The sequence below is a fragment of the Podarcis raffonei genome, chromosome 11, assembly GCF_027172205.1.
Source record: "Podarcis raffonei isolate rPodRaf1 chromosome 11, rPodRaf1.pri, whole genome shotgun sequence".
Classification (NCBI taxonomy): Eukaryota; Metazoa; Chordata; class Lepidosauria; order Squamata; family Lacertidae; genus Podarcis; species Podarcis raffonei.
Window position 1 is genome coordinate 62,945,512 of NC_070612.1, and position 16,381 is coordinate 62,961,892.

A 16,381-nucleotide genomic window follows, 5' to 3' on the forward strand; every position below is an offset into this window, starting at 1 on the left:
CATCGATAACAACACAGCTGCAAAATATTCATATGCACAGATGGGTTTGTAAGGAACCAGGTACAGCACTTAATATACACAAATGTAATTATTTTTATCCAGGATGGCAAAGTTGAATTAATCAGTAGGCTAAGTTTGAGCACACAAGATCCCCCCCATCCCGATCCAATAGCTGCGGTCTGTGCATGGAGATCCAAGAGCACATGTGCAGCTCTGCACTCAGCTAGACAGCTGCAAATAAAATGTTTTAATGTGTGTTTTAAGCGCAGTGTACAATGTGACACTAGAGGGATGGTGAGCCTTACAGAAAATTCAATGTAGTTTTAAAAACGCTTTAAAAAAAAGCATTTTCAAAACAGTTTTTGTATGTGTGTAGATTCCACCTCTGTCTCTATAGAGACTGGTCTATTTCTTTCAGTATCACAGAAGTCTCAATGCACACCAAAGGGCATCTCTTGAACTCAATTTTTCCTGACATTGATATATAGTTCTTGCTCACATATATTTCAGATGTCCATTTGGATCTACAAAACACTTTAGACTGATGTTGTTGTTGTGGTAGTGGTGCATTAAAATTGAAAAAAGAATAAAAAATATCTTCAAAAATGAAATGAGCATGCAACATTTGTTGTAATGTTGTTTTTTCAGTTTCTGCCCTATAAAGTGGAAGATTAGATAGCTGTAAAATGATTGCATAGGCTACAGTCCCAAAAATAATTTTTTAAAATGCAGTTTCCTTCTAATATACTTGATAAATTTGACTTCTACAGGGGTTGGAGAGAATCTTACAGACCCATCCGTTATTAAACCTGAAGACAAGCAGTGAGTATCTGGCGTCACTTTATCATACCAAATGTGACATCTTTCATGTGATTCAATTAATATTCCATATTAGCTGTGATGTGCATATGCATATTTGTCACACTGCTGACAGGAGCACTATTTGTGTTTTTGCTATCATTGCAGTTAAATGCTTGTATATTTCTAATGGACCGAATAGAATACTGTGATGCCCTGTACTTGCAACTAAGCTTAAAGGCCACTGGACAAACTTCATATAGTGCCAAATGCAGATGCTTATCTACTGGAAAACATTGGCTACAGGCTGGGTGCATGTAGTATTTATATTGAATTATCAGACCTGGTTTTCCAGTTCTATTGCAAATACAGTTGAAAGTGCTAATTTTAATATACAGTGTCTTGGAGGATCACTTAGGCCTTGCTTACCTTAGAATGCTTTCACGTATATCTTCCTGAACTGAATGACAGTGCAAGACAGATTTGAAAAGTTGAATGTGGAGCTATAAGCTCCAGGAGTCATGGACACCTTTTGTTTTGAAACTAGGTATTGAATGTCTTCACATTCATGGGTCAGGCTTGCCAAAACAGGACCCCAAAACTCTTAGAATGGTGAAACTGAGAATAGTTCCAAGAACGAAGTGGTGTCTAATCTGAGCTTCCATGACACTAGTTTAAAGGAATTATTTGTTGAGCAACTCCAGATTATTGCCCCAAATTGTTTCTAGACTGACAAAAATGGGACTATCTTGCCTCAGGCTGACTAAGAAACGTCACCTAGACTTGCTTGCCAAGGGCTGCTGGCTGGGCTTCGCCCTGTGTGGGTGGGCAGGGGGCACAGCACAGCCCTGTGAACCCTCAGTGTCCCACCCCGCCCAGTAGCAGCAGAGAGGCTTGGGCAGGCACAGTGGGTTTTCTTTACCCTCTGTGCCCAGCCCTTGGTCCTGCCTGGGGCATGTGTGTACGCACACCCCCCCCAGGTGCCAGTGAAGGATGTAACGCCATTGGTGTTTTGGAGATCTACTTGTGTGACTGACTAGCCTGACATAAGGACATAGTAGCAACCAGTGCTTAGTTTTGCAAAGAAAATATATTCATGTTTAAATATCCTTGGAAGTCATGTCTTCTGCCATTATGTGTGCAGGATGCCATGGGTCATTCAGCTGCAATGGAAGGGCTCTCTGTACATTCTCAGGGCTGTCTCTGTATGATACTATCCCTGATTCAAAACAATAGTGGCTTTGCTCCATGTTCTGTGCTTAGGTATTCTGCCATTCCTCCTATACTCTCTGCTCCACCCACCCTTCTCTGTAAGAATGCTTTCCTGGTAGTAATTTTCCATATAAGGGTTGAAGTGATTGCCCAAAGCATCAGTTAAGAAAAGCATTTGGGTAATTACACTTAAGTAAATCCATGGAGAGGAGTAATCATGTCAATCCCCTCTGCTTGTAAAAATTCAGTCGGAGATGCTAGTTTCTTTAATGCACGGTGTCTCTGAAAGTTTACAATCAGTCTGAGACTTGTCCCACAATATTTTATCCGGGGAAAAGTTCTAGTTGCAAAAGGACTCTCTAGGTTGTGCCCAAATCTTTGGTCAGAGAATTCAAAAGCTTGCATATCCCTATATTAGCAAAATATATAGTTTTGAACCTTAAATACCTTGTAACTCTTTGTCCTGTTTTGCTTGTTTGCAAAATTCTCTGTCTCTGGAGACAGTGCTTATATGTGGCGAAGGCAAGGGAGAATTTGCTTTTCCCCTTTACTGTTTTAACATATAGAAATAAAATGCAGTGACTATGGGCAGCATTTTTTTGTACATCCTCTTATATGAGATCTAGAGGGTTAATTACGTTCTCAAGAATAATGGTGGGTAAGTAATACTGCTATTTAATGAGCATTGATCCTAGCCTAGGTGCCAAATTGCAGAAATATATTAAGTGGGCATGCAAATAAATGCAATGTATTGCTCTGTGTTGTTTTTTATTGTGGTTATTGTAATTCTGGATGTTGCACAGAATCGCTATTACTGTATTCTGGCAACTATCTGAAATCTTCAGTCGCCAGCACTTTACTTACCTAAGAAATGTCTGTCCAGTTTGTGTGTAGCTAAATCAAACAGATGAGACACTTTGTTTATCCTGGGAGAGCATTTTTATTTTTATTTTTATTTTTATTCATGGTCAGAAGCAGGGCATCTCCTCATTTTATTTGCAATCGATCATTTCTTTTTTTTTTATAAAATATTTATTAAAGTTTTAAACACACACATAGGATTACACAATAAGGTTTACAAAAATCATAAGTTTACAAAATAGAAAAGTTAACAAACTAGAAAAAAGAGAAAAGGAAAAAAGAAAAAAAACCACACATAGGAAAATTATATATAGAAAAGAAAAATCATAATAGCTAAATATAAAAAGAAGACAGAAAAAGTTTAAAATTAACTCCATCTTTCAATAATCCTTAATCTCATTTCCTTAATTCTTTGACCTCCTCACACCTCCCCTTTTGTATTCCCGTTTACTGGGAGAGCATTTTTAAATACAGTGCAATTCATCTATAGTCTTCCCTTTTCTAAATAAGTATAGAATGAATTTCGTGGTTATGCTTTCTTAGACTTGAGAGTAAGAAGGGTAACTGTGCAGCACAACATGTGCTGATGTTTTGTACTACAACTTCAGGCCCATATCTCTCACAACAGATGGTTCTACTAGAGAGGGGTTTCATTGTTGTTTTGTGTAGGAGACATTTTCTTCAGCTCCATTCCAGACTACATGGTCCAGACCACACAAATACATACTGGTTGATAGCAGGTCCTGTTGATTTATGTGAATATGCTGCAACAGAAGAAAACAAAATACATTTCAGAGCAAATAATGCTAGCAGTACCAGGCAGTGTGTGGCATATTCTCAAGATCAAGGGACGTGGGTGGCCCTGTGCACTGAGCCTCTTGGGCTTGCCAGTCAGAAAGTTGATGGTTCAAATCCATGTGAAGGGGTGAGCTCTTGTTGCTCTCTCCCAGCTCCTGCCAACCTAGCAGTTTGAAAGCTTACCAGTGCAAGTAGATAAATAGGTACTGATGCAATGGGAAGGTAAATGGTGTTTCCGTGTGCTCTGGCACTCATTACAGTGTTCCATTGCACCAGAAGCAGTTTAGTCATGCTGGCCACATGACCTGGAAAGCTGTCTGTGGACAAACACCGGCTCCCTTGACCTGAAAGCGAGATGAGCACCAAAACCCCATAGTCACCTTTGACTGAACTTAACCATCTAGGGGTCCTTTACCTTTCCTTTACCTTATTCTCAAGATCAGCCTTAGGTCTTATTAGTTAAGTTAGTTCTCATTTTTATTCAGGAAACAACAAGAAACTAATGTGTGCATGTAATGTACATTTTCCATGTAATATGCATAATCTGAGGGTGGTTTTCATAAAAATCATAGCCCTGAGTAACTGCTAGGTTGTCACACTACTGAATTTTCTAGATTTTGTTGGAGAACTGCTATTTCTCAATGAAGCAGAACAGAGGCCCTGAGTTTCACTCAGCATGGGGGGGGGCTGTTGTGCATGTCTGATGTCACACATGCAGCGTGCATATGTGATGTCATGCGCATTGTGATGTTGCACAACTGTCACAAACCTCCTCAGTGCTGGTTTGGTGTATCTTGATGCTACATGGCCCAGGGCAGCCTCCAGCCAGGCTGTGCCAGGCTGTGCGGCATTTCCCCACCCGCCCCCCGCGGGGCAGGACAACCTCCAGCCAGGCCGCACGGCATCTCCCAAGGAGGCAGAGGACAGCAGACAAAAGTAGGAGGGAGGGGGAGGGCAGGCAAGGAAGGGCTCAGCCTCCTTTGTCCCTCCATTGCTTAGCCCTATCCCAACAGACCCTGGGGGGCTGAAGATGCCTCATCCCTGTAGAGTTGGCATCTATGAAACGGCAAGAAGGTGCATTGCAGATCCACTCACCTTGGCTGGATTGGTCCAGGATTCAAATGGTTAGATGCAGCAGCAGAGCAAGGGGCCAGCCAGGGCAGGATGTTCCGCAGGGCCTCCCAGGAGTCTGCCTGCTTCCTCCCACTCAGCCGCCCTACAGCTGGGGGGGAGGTGGCGGATGGACCGTTTGGGCAGCGCGGAGCCTGCGGGAGCCCAAGCCACCACATCACTCCCAGGAGAGACACATGGCTCGGGCGCGCTGCAGGCCCTGCGGTGAGTGCTGCCCGGCATTTTGTCACCCCCATCAATGGTGACACCCGGGATGACCCGCCCCCACCCCCCTTCCTCCGCCCCTGCATAGGGACCAGGTGACCCTGACAGGTAATCATTATAACTTACTCCAGAACAAATTTTGAGAAACCAAAGGATGAAGTGAGCAAATTGATTGAGATGGAGAACAATGACACCAGGAGTTATCAGGAAAGCAGTGGCCGAGGCTGGATACGCAGGTCAAAGATTACTACGTCCTGGTGCAATTTGGCAAAAAATGGAACCCAACCTTCTGGATGCCTAAAAAACTGAAATGTTTACAGGACTCTTAAGAATATCATGGATCCGTTCAAAATTATAGTTTGTACAGGGCTTTTTTTCAGCTGGATCTCGCTGGATCTCAGTTCCGGCACCTCTCAGGTTGGCACTGTTGCCATTGTAAGAGAACAAGGAAGGCGTTCAGGGTGAGCTCCAGCACCTCTTTGTCTAGAAAAATAGCACAGAATTTGTACCTTAGGGCCCATTCCACTGTCTTGCTTGGTGTCCAGAAGCAGCAGGAGTAAACCTGTAAGCAGGGCCAGTTTGGGGGAGGGGCTGCAGGGGGGCATTTGGCCTGGTGCACAACCTCCAAGTGGGCCTCAGATTTAGTCCCTTCTTAATTTTGGGGGGTATTTGATTTTTCTCTCAACTTGTTTCTATCTGCAGCAGACCAAAATGTGACACCCACTCTCAGCCTAGAGCTGCAAACTTAAGCCAATGAGAGGTATGATTTGGTAAAAGACGTTGGTTCTCTTTTTTGTTCGCAGATATTTCGTCATATTTAATTACATCTCACTTCTTTGGTGTGTGGTGCTATTTTGTTTTGTGTTCCTTCATTTTAATTTTTTTATTCTGCCTAAAGCTGGCAGTGGCCTAGCTCTCTCTGGAGCCCTGAAACTGGGTGTCCCTGATCATTGTTCTTGCTGGCCAGGGCTGGAAGCAGCACACAGGCACTCAAAGGCTTGGCCAGTATTCTCTGTAAAACGGACTGCAAACACACACACACACACACACACACACACACACACACACACACGAAGTATGCCCCAGAACCTTTTGCAATTTGCAGTGTTTCTGAAATGCAGAAAATTCGAAAAGAGCCATAGTCTGCAGCGAAATAAGCACTCCAGCATAAGTGTGCGATGAGATAACATTCTTTTTATTGCTAAAAGAGATATAGCATAAAATAAATACCTAAATATAACAGTTTTATACTTTTCACCCCCCTCCCATTTATAGTTAGCCCTATGTTGTAAGCATCCCAGGGTTGGATACAGAAGCTCTCAGTTAAAAAGAAAATGCATAAGAAAAGATAAAAACCAACAAATTTGGTAATAAATATACACAACGTCCCATGCTACCATTTAAAAAAAGCCAGTCACAGGACTGGAACTATTCCTTAGCCATATTCCTAATGAGCCTGGCATGGTTTCCATTTTAATATGACTTTGATATCTCCGCCAAATAGTGGGTTTTTCTTCGTCACACTCAAGTGTCACAGAAGTGCCTGCATTTCATCCTGAGCTTTGGATTTTCAGTGTCTGTAACACTTTCTTCTTTACAAATTTTTGCTTGGAAGTGTTTATTTCACTCATTTCCCAAAAATATTTTTCACCCAGAACCAGTGTTCCACTTAAAAGCTGTGAAGCTGCAGCAAGAAACCCAATATAGATTGAAATTCCAGCACGTTGTTCTGTTGGAATGGGAGGCACTCCCAAAACCTCAGGAAGCGGAATTCCTTCATTGGTTAATATAGAATGAAGATTCCACGAAATGGAAATAAGTACACATGTACCTGCTGCCAACTCCATCATTGCTCCAATTGAAAAGAACGTAGCAATGAAACTCGTGTTTTCCTGGCTCAAAGATGTTATATAGCGCAAAGGCCATACAAAGAACGGTCACCACATTGGCAAGCGAGGCTAATGGCATCAAGTCCTGGGCTGTGATGATTTCAGCTCATAGGGACTCCTCATTGTTTAACGGTATGCATATAATGTTAGATTTCTTCATTGTAATTCTTTGCACGGAACAGGCGCCCCAGATCCCAATGCCCACAATGCCCTGTTGGTTGCTGCCCATGATGTTCTCTACCTGCCACATTCTCCATTCAAGGTCGGCAGATGTGGAGCAGATGCTCATAAGGCAGCCCATAACAGCCAGGACAAAGGCACCTAGTTGCACGCAGGACATCCTGCACAACAGCCAGACTGGGAAGGAGCCACAATGCACCTAGGGTGGAACTTCTGCTTTGGTGCTGGGAAGGCTGGCGATAGAAGGCACGCTGGAGAAAAACACAGACAAAAGATAACCGTTGGATACTTAAGTGCAGTATCATATGGACATCTAAAGTTTGAGCAAATAGTGATGTGCAGCTAAAACAATGCCATCATTCTAGGGCAAATTCTACATTTCCCATCTTGAGACGTAGGAATGGAAAAGTCTGCTGAATCTGCAATCGTAAGTGCCAGGAATCAGATTTTCCCAGGGGTGAAGAAATTGCACAACCGCACAACCCCCTCCATGCAGATAATTGGGCTCTTGCCTTATCCACTCCTCTGCATTTCTCTGCTCCCCTCCCTTCCCTCTCCATTGTTAAAATGTCAGGCATGATCCCACCAAAGTTATGCATTTTACTCTTGAAAGAAAGTTTGGTGCAACAGACCAATACAGCTACTCTTCAGGAAAGAATCCTTTCTGACTTTAGTCCTCATTCTCTCTCCCTCCCCCCCCCTCTCTCTCTCTCACACACACACACACACACACTGTGAAAAGCCTACCAAGTGGCTCTCAGACAGGGCAAAAGGAAATTTTAAAAAGTCAATTTGTTCCTATCTGAGAAAACACCGCTATGTTGGTGGGGAACTGAGGAGCGCTGCATATATGCACCTATGTGAAATCAGTTCCTCAACCAGTCTTTTTCCCAGGGCAAGGGCTTTTTTCAGGTCTTTCTCTTCCAGTGTCTGACCTAAGAGAAGACCTGAGAAGAACGAAGCTGGTCTGAGCTGGTCACTGGAGCAACTGCTCCTTGGAGTTCTGAGGCAGTTAGAATGCAGCTTGCTTTGAACGCTCGGAAGAACACATCATAACTCCAGGGTCCTGGTCGTTTGGAACATTTGGCAACTGCTTGGAGGCAGTATGCATTCGAATACCAGTGTGATTCTGCAACTTTTAAAAGATACTTTTTTGTTAGATGTAAGCTTATGCAAAGATTGGATTCAAAATGTGGAAATAAAACACTCCAGCTGCCAGTTCCAAAGGAATGAGCAAGCAAGATTTGAAATAAACAAATACACAAATAAACAAATATTTAGTTGTTTCCATTGGGTTTGAACACCACTTTGAATTACAGCAACTTTATTCAGTAGCACTAGTGGATCTGACTAGTCCAGTATACCTTTTTTAAAAATGAAAAGCTTTATTAAAAACTCTATGGGGACAGGCCAGTATTATCTCCATATTACAGTCTGGCAGAGGTGTGGAGACATCTTGTACTGTGAAATAATTTCTTGCTTAAGTTAGGGCCACTTTGTAAATTCATGTTGACGGGAATCTTTGAATCAGAGGTTTCCCAGCTCATTGGTTGCTTTCCTGGTCACCCAAATATCAACTCTTTTGACTCTTTTGAGATTTGCTGATCTTCATGTGCTATGAACTCATAATATTTGTTTGTAGATTTATCAGTCTTCTACAGAGGCTTTTTCTGAACATACTTGTGGGCATTCCTTCCCTTATAAAATGTGGGACTGAAAATATCCAGCAATCCCAATCTTGTTCCAAACGTGGCTGGTGTTAGGTGGCGCTTATTTCCCAACTAAAGTTGTGTGTGCTTTGCTGTGGTTGCCTTGGAAGAAAAGCCCCCTCATTCTGCAACAAGGACAGAATAAAGAACTGCTTGGTTGGAGATGACTGAGCCCAGTGCCACCAGCAGAGGCGGAGCAAGCCGATAGGGTGCCTGGGGCGGCACGTGTGCCCTGTGCCCAAGGACCGGGCCAGCTGCCCACTGGGGTGGGGCCAGCCAGGGCAGGATGCTCCGCAGTGCCTCCGAGGAGTCTGTCTGCCTCCTCCCACTCAGCCGCCCTGCAGCTGGGGGGGGGGAGGCAGCGGGTGGACCGTTTGGGGCAGTGCGGAGCCTGTGGGCGCCCAAGCCACTGTGTCACTCCCAGGAGAGACGTGTGCCTTGGGTGCGCTGCAGTGAGTGCTGCGAAGCATTTTGTCACCCCCCTCAGTGGTGACACCCGAGGCGACCTGCCCCCACCACACCCCCTTCCTCCGCCCTGGTTTAATGGTGGGAAAACCTGCCAATAAAAGCTGCCGGCCTGGGAGATCTGAGCCAGCCATGACGGGCGGCAACCTGTAACTGGGCAAGCAGCCATTATATATCTATATCAGGGTGGGGAACCTGTGACCCCCCCCCCCCCAGATGTTGCTGGACTCCAATTCCCATCTCCCCATCCAGCATAGCTAATCCTAGGGATGCCAGAATTTGCAATCTAGCAGCATCTGGGGAGTCATGCCTCTCATTTTGAAGCTTTTTAATTTCAACAAACTGCTGTCATCCCACTGCTTTGCTTTGCAGTGTTTTGGGAAATAGATAAATACACGGGCTAAAAATTCATTTGTATTTTGTTTCTTCCAGACCTAGAGGGATGGTATTTGGACCAGCAAACCTTGGAGAAGAAGCAATCAAAAACTTCATTTCAAAGCATTGCTGCAACTCTTGTTGTAGGAAACTCAGACTTCCTGGTAAGCAATAGAAAAGCTCTGCATTCTGCTAGCTGCAGGCGCCCTGAAGCCGTGGGTGGTGGAGCCAAAGCACGGTGAAATTGCAATAAACACAGCACAACCACTTTGGATTTAAACAGGCCATGACTTCATTGATTAGAAATGTCAACAAGTTATGGTGTAGTGTGAATCCTGGATCAACCAACCCATCTGCTGGTTGATTATTTTGCAAGGTTAACCAAGGTTACATCTCGCCCTTTGATACACACCAAATCAGGGCAACACAGCCCGATATCACCATGGTGGAGCTATGGTGGCCATTACAGTAACAAACAGTCTGGAGAACAGCTGTCTCTGAGTCTAGGATGGATGGCAAATTATGCTCATCTGTTGCCTAAATTCTAGCCTCTTCCTAGCTTCTGATCTCCTAGTTCTCAGACCCTGTGCCTGCAAGCACTTTTCACATGCTTGGAGATGGGAAAAAGGCAATAATAATAATAATAATAATAATAATAATAATAATAATAATAATTTATTATTTATACCCCGCCTATCTGGCTGGGTTTCCCCAGCCACTCTGGGCGGCTTCCAACTGAATATTAAAAACAGTACAGCATCAGACATTAAAAACTTCCCTAAAGAGGGCTGCCTTCAGTTGTCTTTTAAAAGTAAAATACCGTATTTTTCGCTCTATAAGACGCACCAGACCACAAGACGCACCTAGATTTTGGAGGAGGAAAACAAGAAAAAAAATATTCTGAATCTCTTTTTTTAAAAAAGATATTTATTAAAGTTTTACAAAAAGAAGAAAGTTACAGAATAAAAAGAAAACAACAAGAAAAAAAATACAAAAATACAAAAATACATAGAAAAAAAAGATACATAATACAGAAAAAATAAATAGAAAATAGTTAAAAACAAATCAATCTTTTCATATCTTAAATTTCATTTACTTATTTCCCCGACCTCCTCACACCTCCCTTTTTTGTATTCCCGTTCACATGGCTAATTCAGCAAATCCTTACCCTCTTTCTTTTATCTTAATTCTATATCTCAACATATTATAACTTTATATTTTCATCCGTTATCAATCCATTTTTACATATTATTAACCTTGTTGCTAAGGCCGCTTGATTTCAATCCAACATCATTTTAACATTCATTAATTTTACAATGTTTCTGCAAATAGTCTTTGAATTTCTTCCAATCTTCTTCCCCCGACTCTTCTCCCTGGTCTCGGATTCTGCCAGTCATTTCCGCCAGTTCCATATAGTCTATCACTTTCATCTGCCATTCTTCCAGGGTGGGTAAATCTTGTGTCTTCCAATACCTTGCGATGAGTATTCTTGCTGCTGTTGTAGCATACATAAAGAAAGTTCTATCCTTCTTTGGCACCAATTGGCCGACCATGCCCAGGAGAAAGGCCTCTGGTTTCTTCAAGAAGGTATATTTAAATACCTTTTTCATTTCATTATATATCATCTCCCAGAAAGCCTTTATCCTTGGGCACGTGCACCAAAGCTGAAAGAATGTACCTTCATTTTCTTTACATTTCCAACATTTATTATCGGGCAAATGATAGATTTTTGCAAGCTTGACTGGTGTCATGTACCACCTGTATATCATTTTCATAATATTCTCTCTTAAGGCATTACATGCCGTAAATTTCATACCTGTGGTCCACAACTGTTCCCAGTCAGCAAACATAATGTTATGTCCAACATCTTGTGCCCATTTAATCATAGCAGATTTAACCGTTTCATCCTGAGTATTCCATTTCAACAGCAAGTTATACATTCTTGAAAGTATCTTAGTTTTGGGATCTAACAGTTCTGTTTCCAATTTTGATTTTTCCACCTGGAAGCCAATTTTTTTGTCCAAATTGTAAGCCTCCCTTATTTGATAATAATGAAGCCAGTCTCGCACTTTATCTTTTAATTTCTCAAAGCTCTGCAATTTCAATTTGTCTCCTTCTTGTTCCAAAATTTCCCAATATTTCGGCCATTTGGCCTCCATATTGAGCTTTTTCTGAGCCTTTGCTTCCATCGGTGACAACCACCTTGGGGTTTTATTTTCAAGTAGGTCCTTATATCTTATCCAGACATTAAACAATGCTTTCCTGACAATATGGTTTTTAAATGCTTTGTGTGCTTTAACCTTGTCATACCACAAATATGCATGCCACCCAAAAACGTTATTAAAACCTTCTAAATCCAAAATGTCTGTGTTCTCAAGAAGCAGCCATTCTTTCAACCAGCAGAATGCTGCTGATTCATAATAGAGTTTAAGGTCTGGCAGAGCAAATCCACCTCTTTCCTTTACATCAGTTAGTATTTTAAATTTTATTCTGGGCTTCTTGCCCTGCCAAACAAATCTAGAAATGTCTCTCTGCCACTTCTTGAAACAGTCCATTTTGTCCAAAATTTGCAATGATTGAAACAAAAATAACATTCTTGGCAATACATTCATCTTTATAACAGCAATTTGACCTAACAAGGAAAGCTTCAAATTTGACCATATTTCTAGATCCTTTTTCACTTCTGACCAACATTTCTCATAATTGTCTTTAAATAAGTTTAAGTTCTTAGCGGTCATATTAACCCCCAGGTATTTTACTTTCTTAACCAATGTTAAACCTGTCTCCTTCTGAAACCTCTCTTTCTCAATCGGTGTTAAGTTTTTCTCAAGAACTTTAGTTTTTAACTTGTTCAACTTAAATCCTGCCACATGACCAAATTCCTGAATCAGTTCTAATACTCTTTTAGTACTAGATTCTGGCTCCTGTAACGTCAGTACTAAGTCATCTGCAAAAGCTTTCAATTTGTACTGTTTGGCTCCGACCTGTATACCTTTAATCAAACGGTCCCTTCTGATCATATATAGCAGAACCTCCAGGACCGAAATAAAAAGCAATGGAGAAATTGGGCAGCCTTGTCGTGTCCCTTTCTCTATCTTAAATTCCTCTGTCACCACATTATTAACTATTAGTTTAGCCTTTTGTTCTGAGTAAATTGCACTTATACCATTTTCAAACCCTTGACCAACCCCCATCCCCTGAAGATTTTTCTTCATGAAACTCCAAGAAATATTATCAAAGGCTTTCTCCGCATCTACAAAGATCAAGACTGCTTTAGTGTTAATGTTCACTTGCAACTTCTCCAAAATGTTAATTATATTCCTCGTGTTGTCAGACAAGTGTCTACCCGGGAGAAAGCCAGCTTGATCTTTATGTATCTCCTCCACTAATACTTTTTTTAGCCTTTTAGCCAAAATATCTGCAAAAATTTTGTAATCCACATTAAGCAGGGATATGGGGCGGTAGTTCTTAAGTTGTGTCTTTTCAGACTCATTTTTCAGTATAAGTGTAATATAGGCTTCCTTCCACGACTCTGGCGCTTTTTCCCCCTCCAAAATTTCATTGCAGACCTCCTTTAGTGGTTGAATTATCCAATCTTTCAAAGATCTATAATATTTTGAGGTTAAACCATCCGGCCCTGGAGATTTGCCCAACTGCATATTCTGGATGGCACCTTCCACCTCCTGTTCTGTTATTTTATAGTTCAACATTAACTTATTTTCTTGAGAGATTTTTTGTAATCCATTTGTTTTTAAGAATTGGTCTATATCAAACTCTTTCTGTGGCCCTTGTGTATATAACTGTTTAAAATATCTCTGGAAACATTTTCTAATTTCCACTGGATTCTGAATATTCTTTCCTTCCACTTCCAAGTTGGTAATGGTGTTAAGTTTTTGTCTTTTTTTCATTTGCCAAGCTAACAATTTTCCACATTTATTGGCCGATTCAAATGTCCTTTGTCTCATCTGTTTAATTTTCCATTCTATTTCCTGATTCATCATCTTCATATATTGAACTTGATATAACTTTATTTCTCTCAGAATCTCTTGTGACTTTGGTTTCAAAAAAAAAAATATTCTGAATCTCAGAAGCCAGAACAGCAAGAGGAATCGCTGTGCAGTGAAAGCAGCAATCCCTCTTGCTGTTCTGGCTTCTGTGATAGCTGCGCAGCCTGCATTCGCTCCATAAGACGCACACACATTTCCCCTTACTTTTTAGGAGGGAAAAAGTGAGTCTTATAGAGCAAAAAATACGGTAGTTGTTTATTGCCTTGACATCTGCTGGGAGGGCGTTCCACAGGGCAGGCGCCACTACCGAGAAGGCCCTCTGTCTGGTTCCCTGTAGCCTTACTTCTCGCAATGAGGGAACCGCCAGAAGGCCCTCAGCGCTGGATCTCAGTGTCCGGGCTGAACGATGGGGGTGGCTGTGATTGCACTTCCATATGCTCACTATGCCCTGCTTGACATGTCGCATTAAAACATAGTTTATTTTAAAGTTGTCTCTTAAGGCAGTGTGCACCAAGCTTGAGTGTGCTGCTCAAAAGCTCCCAACTCCCTCTGCTCCTTCCTAGCACTTTGTCCTGCAGGGAGGGAACAAACTAGAGGCTGACTTCACATTATGTGTGAACCAGCAGGCAGTTGTTTTGGCCAAACAAACCACAGTCAGAAAGTCAAGGTTTGTTCTCAGCTTCCAATCGTGGTTTGCTTGGGAGAAACTGGGTTTTTGTCTAAAAGAGAAAGGTGTAGAGATGCAGTAATTGCTTAGCAAGATGGGGCAACTAACCAAAGAACTCAGTTCACTTTTTATCTTTGTGATCACTGAGCATAATCCATAAACATCTGTTGATTTTTATACAAGATGACATTTTTTAAATGATTGCAAGCAAATGTCAAATACTTCTTGAACAGATACCACAGGGTATCTTATAAATCTATGTTCATAAGGATTTTACAAATTATTTTTTTCTTAAGCTGGTCCATCAGCCATTACCCCATTACTTTGCTACCCACAACTTGGTCAGCCCAACTCTCCACTTGTCTCTATTGCCCTTCTGAATCCTCTACCTCTTATTCTGTTTCTTGGGCACATCAGGAGTTCACAATAAAGCCCATTCCTGATGAGGGGTCAGTTTGAGCCCAGGCACACAGCAGAAGGCACAGAAGGTTTAAAAGCAGAAAAGTTGTTATGTTTGTTGAGGGATTCGCTTCCCTTTCACTTCTTTGAAACCAGGACTTGTGTAGTGGGACTTGGGAAAGACAATAATATAAACGTGGTTTCTTTCCTGTTCTCTACCATGTAATGGATCGATTTAACACTTTGTATATGCTAAGGAATTATGATCAGAGTTTTCACTGTTTTCTCCACAGATCTGAAAAGGAACGACTACACACCTGGGAGGTTCAATCCAGCTTTTGAAGCTGAAACGGAAGCAATGGCAGCAGCAGGAGATGAGGCTCTTAACAATAGCGATGATGAGCCTTTGGAATATTGCACTCGATTGTGATGTAAGGGCTTGGCAGGCAGGGCCTTGCCTTTTGAGAATCTGAATGATGCCCATTATTGAATTTGCCTCGAGGGACAAACAATAGGTGCTCAGATATGCCTATTGTCCATACATTTATACGTCAAGGAAATGAAAGCCATTTACATGCATGCCAGTGTGTGAACAAATATCCTATTGAAAATGGACCCTCTTTAGATACTGACTTCAGGGCACTTCTGTTTATAGATTGTGCCAAAATTATCCATGAAAGTCAATGGAATTGTTGAGATTTATTCAATTTATTTATGTTTTAGAAATGTTGCTGATAATAACGGTTTGGAGGAGAATGATGAGAAAATGAGTGGAAGAGATTTGAAAAATGGAAATTTCCCTGGAAGGAACTGCTTGATTTTCTCTCCCCTCCCCTCCCCAACTGAGAACTTTTATTTCTGGTGGAAACACTGCCAATCCCAAAAGCCAGGCAGGTTCCCCCAGCTGTCTAACTTCTACTGCACACACAGAGAGATTTTGTGAGCACTACCTTGTGCTTGAGTACTGTAAAGTAGTAGCTACAAAACTATGGATATCTTTGAGGGAAGATATCTTAATATCTTACATTTACCACCAGAAATTCCCATGGTCAGGAATTTCTCATCTACTTTCTATGCTATGCCTATGAATCCCCTGTGAGGATGACCTCTTCTGCAAATGGTCTGATCTCCTTCCTCTGAATATTTCTCAAGCAGGGCTGTGCTTACCAGGTACTTTCTTCCTCCAACATTTTATAAGGACCCAAACACTTTCTCTTTGGGATGGAGCTTCACTTGAATGGGACAGAATGAATAAGGGAGCTGGAAATGAAAAGCTGAGCTGGAAAGGATGCAGTACCGGCATCTCTCTCTCTCTCTCTCTCTCTCTCTCTCTCTCTCTCTCTCTCTCTCTCTCCCTCCCTCTCCCCCCCCCCTCTCTCTCACACACACATGCAGTACCGCACCTATTTTTCTAGAAAAGAAGCACTGGTCACTGTCAAGAATGGAAGCAATAATATTGTGTTGCAGAACACAAGCCAATTTCTCTATATTCTTCACAATACAAATTGCACTTCACTTTAAAGGAAGAATGAGTATGACCACAAACCTGGTAGCAATACAGCAAGTAAATCTCATAGGAGAGAGTTACTATCTTAGAGATTTATTATCTTAGGGTTCCGCATCACAGCTGCTTTTTGTAGAATGCTTCCACACCTCACAATTTAAGATGTACAGTGGTACCTCGGG

General features: G+C 41.9%; 1 protein-coding gene across 4 annotated transcripts in view; it reads left to right on the plus strand.

The window, feature by feature from the left end:
- Positions 1-15,389, plus strand: part of TRPM6 (transient receptor potential cation channel subfamily M member 6) — a 92,092-nt gene extending 76,703 nt beyond the window's left edge. For 3 of the 4 annotated variants that reach the window (XM_053409150.1, XM_053409149.1, XM_053409153.1), the window contains 3 exons: positions 771-822; positions 9,680-9,786; positions 14,989-15,389. In XM_053409150.1, the coding sequence (XP_053265125.1) occupies positions 771-822; positions 9,680-9,786; positions 14,989-15,125 (296 nt within the window). In that variant the 3' untranslated portion in view covers positions 15,126-15,389. Of the gene's footprint in view, positions 1-770; positions 823-5,706; positions 5,885-9,679; positions 9,787-14,988 lie in introns of those variants that run through there. The other variant, XM_053409151.1, reaches the window with a different exon arrangement.
- Positions 15,390-16,381: the final 992 nt, after the last annotated feature.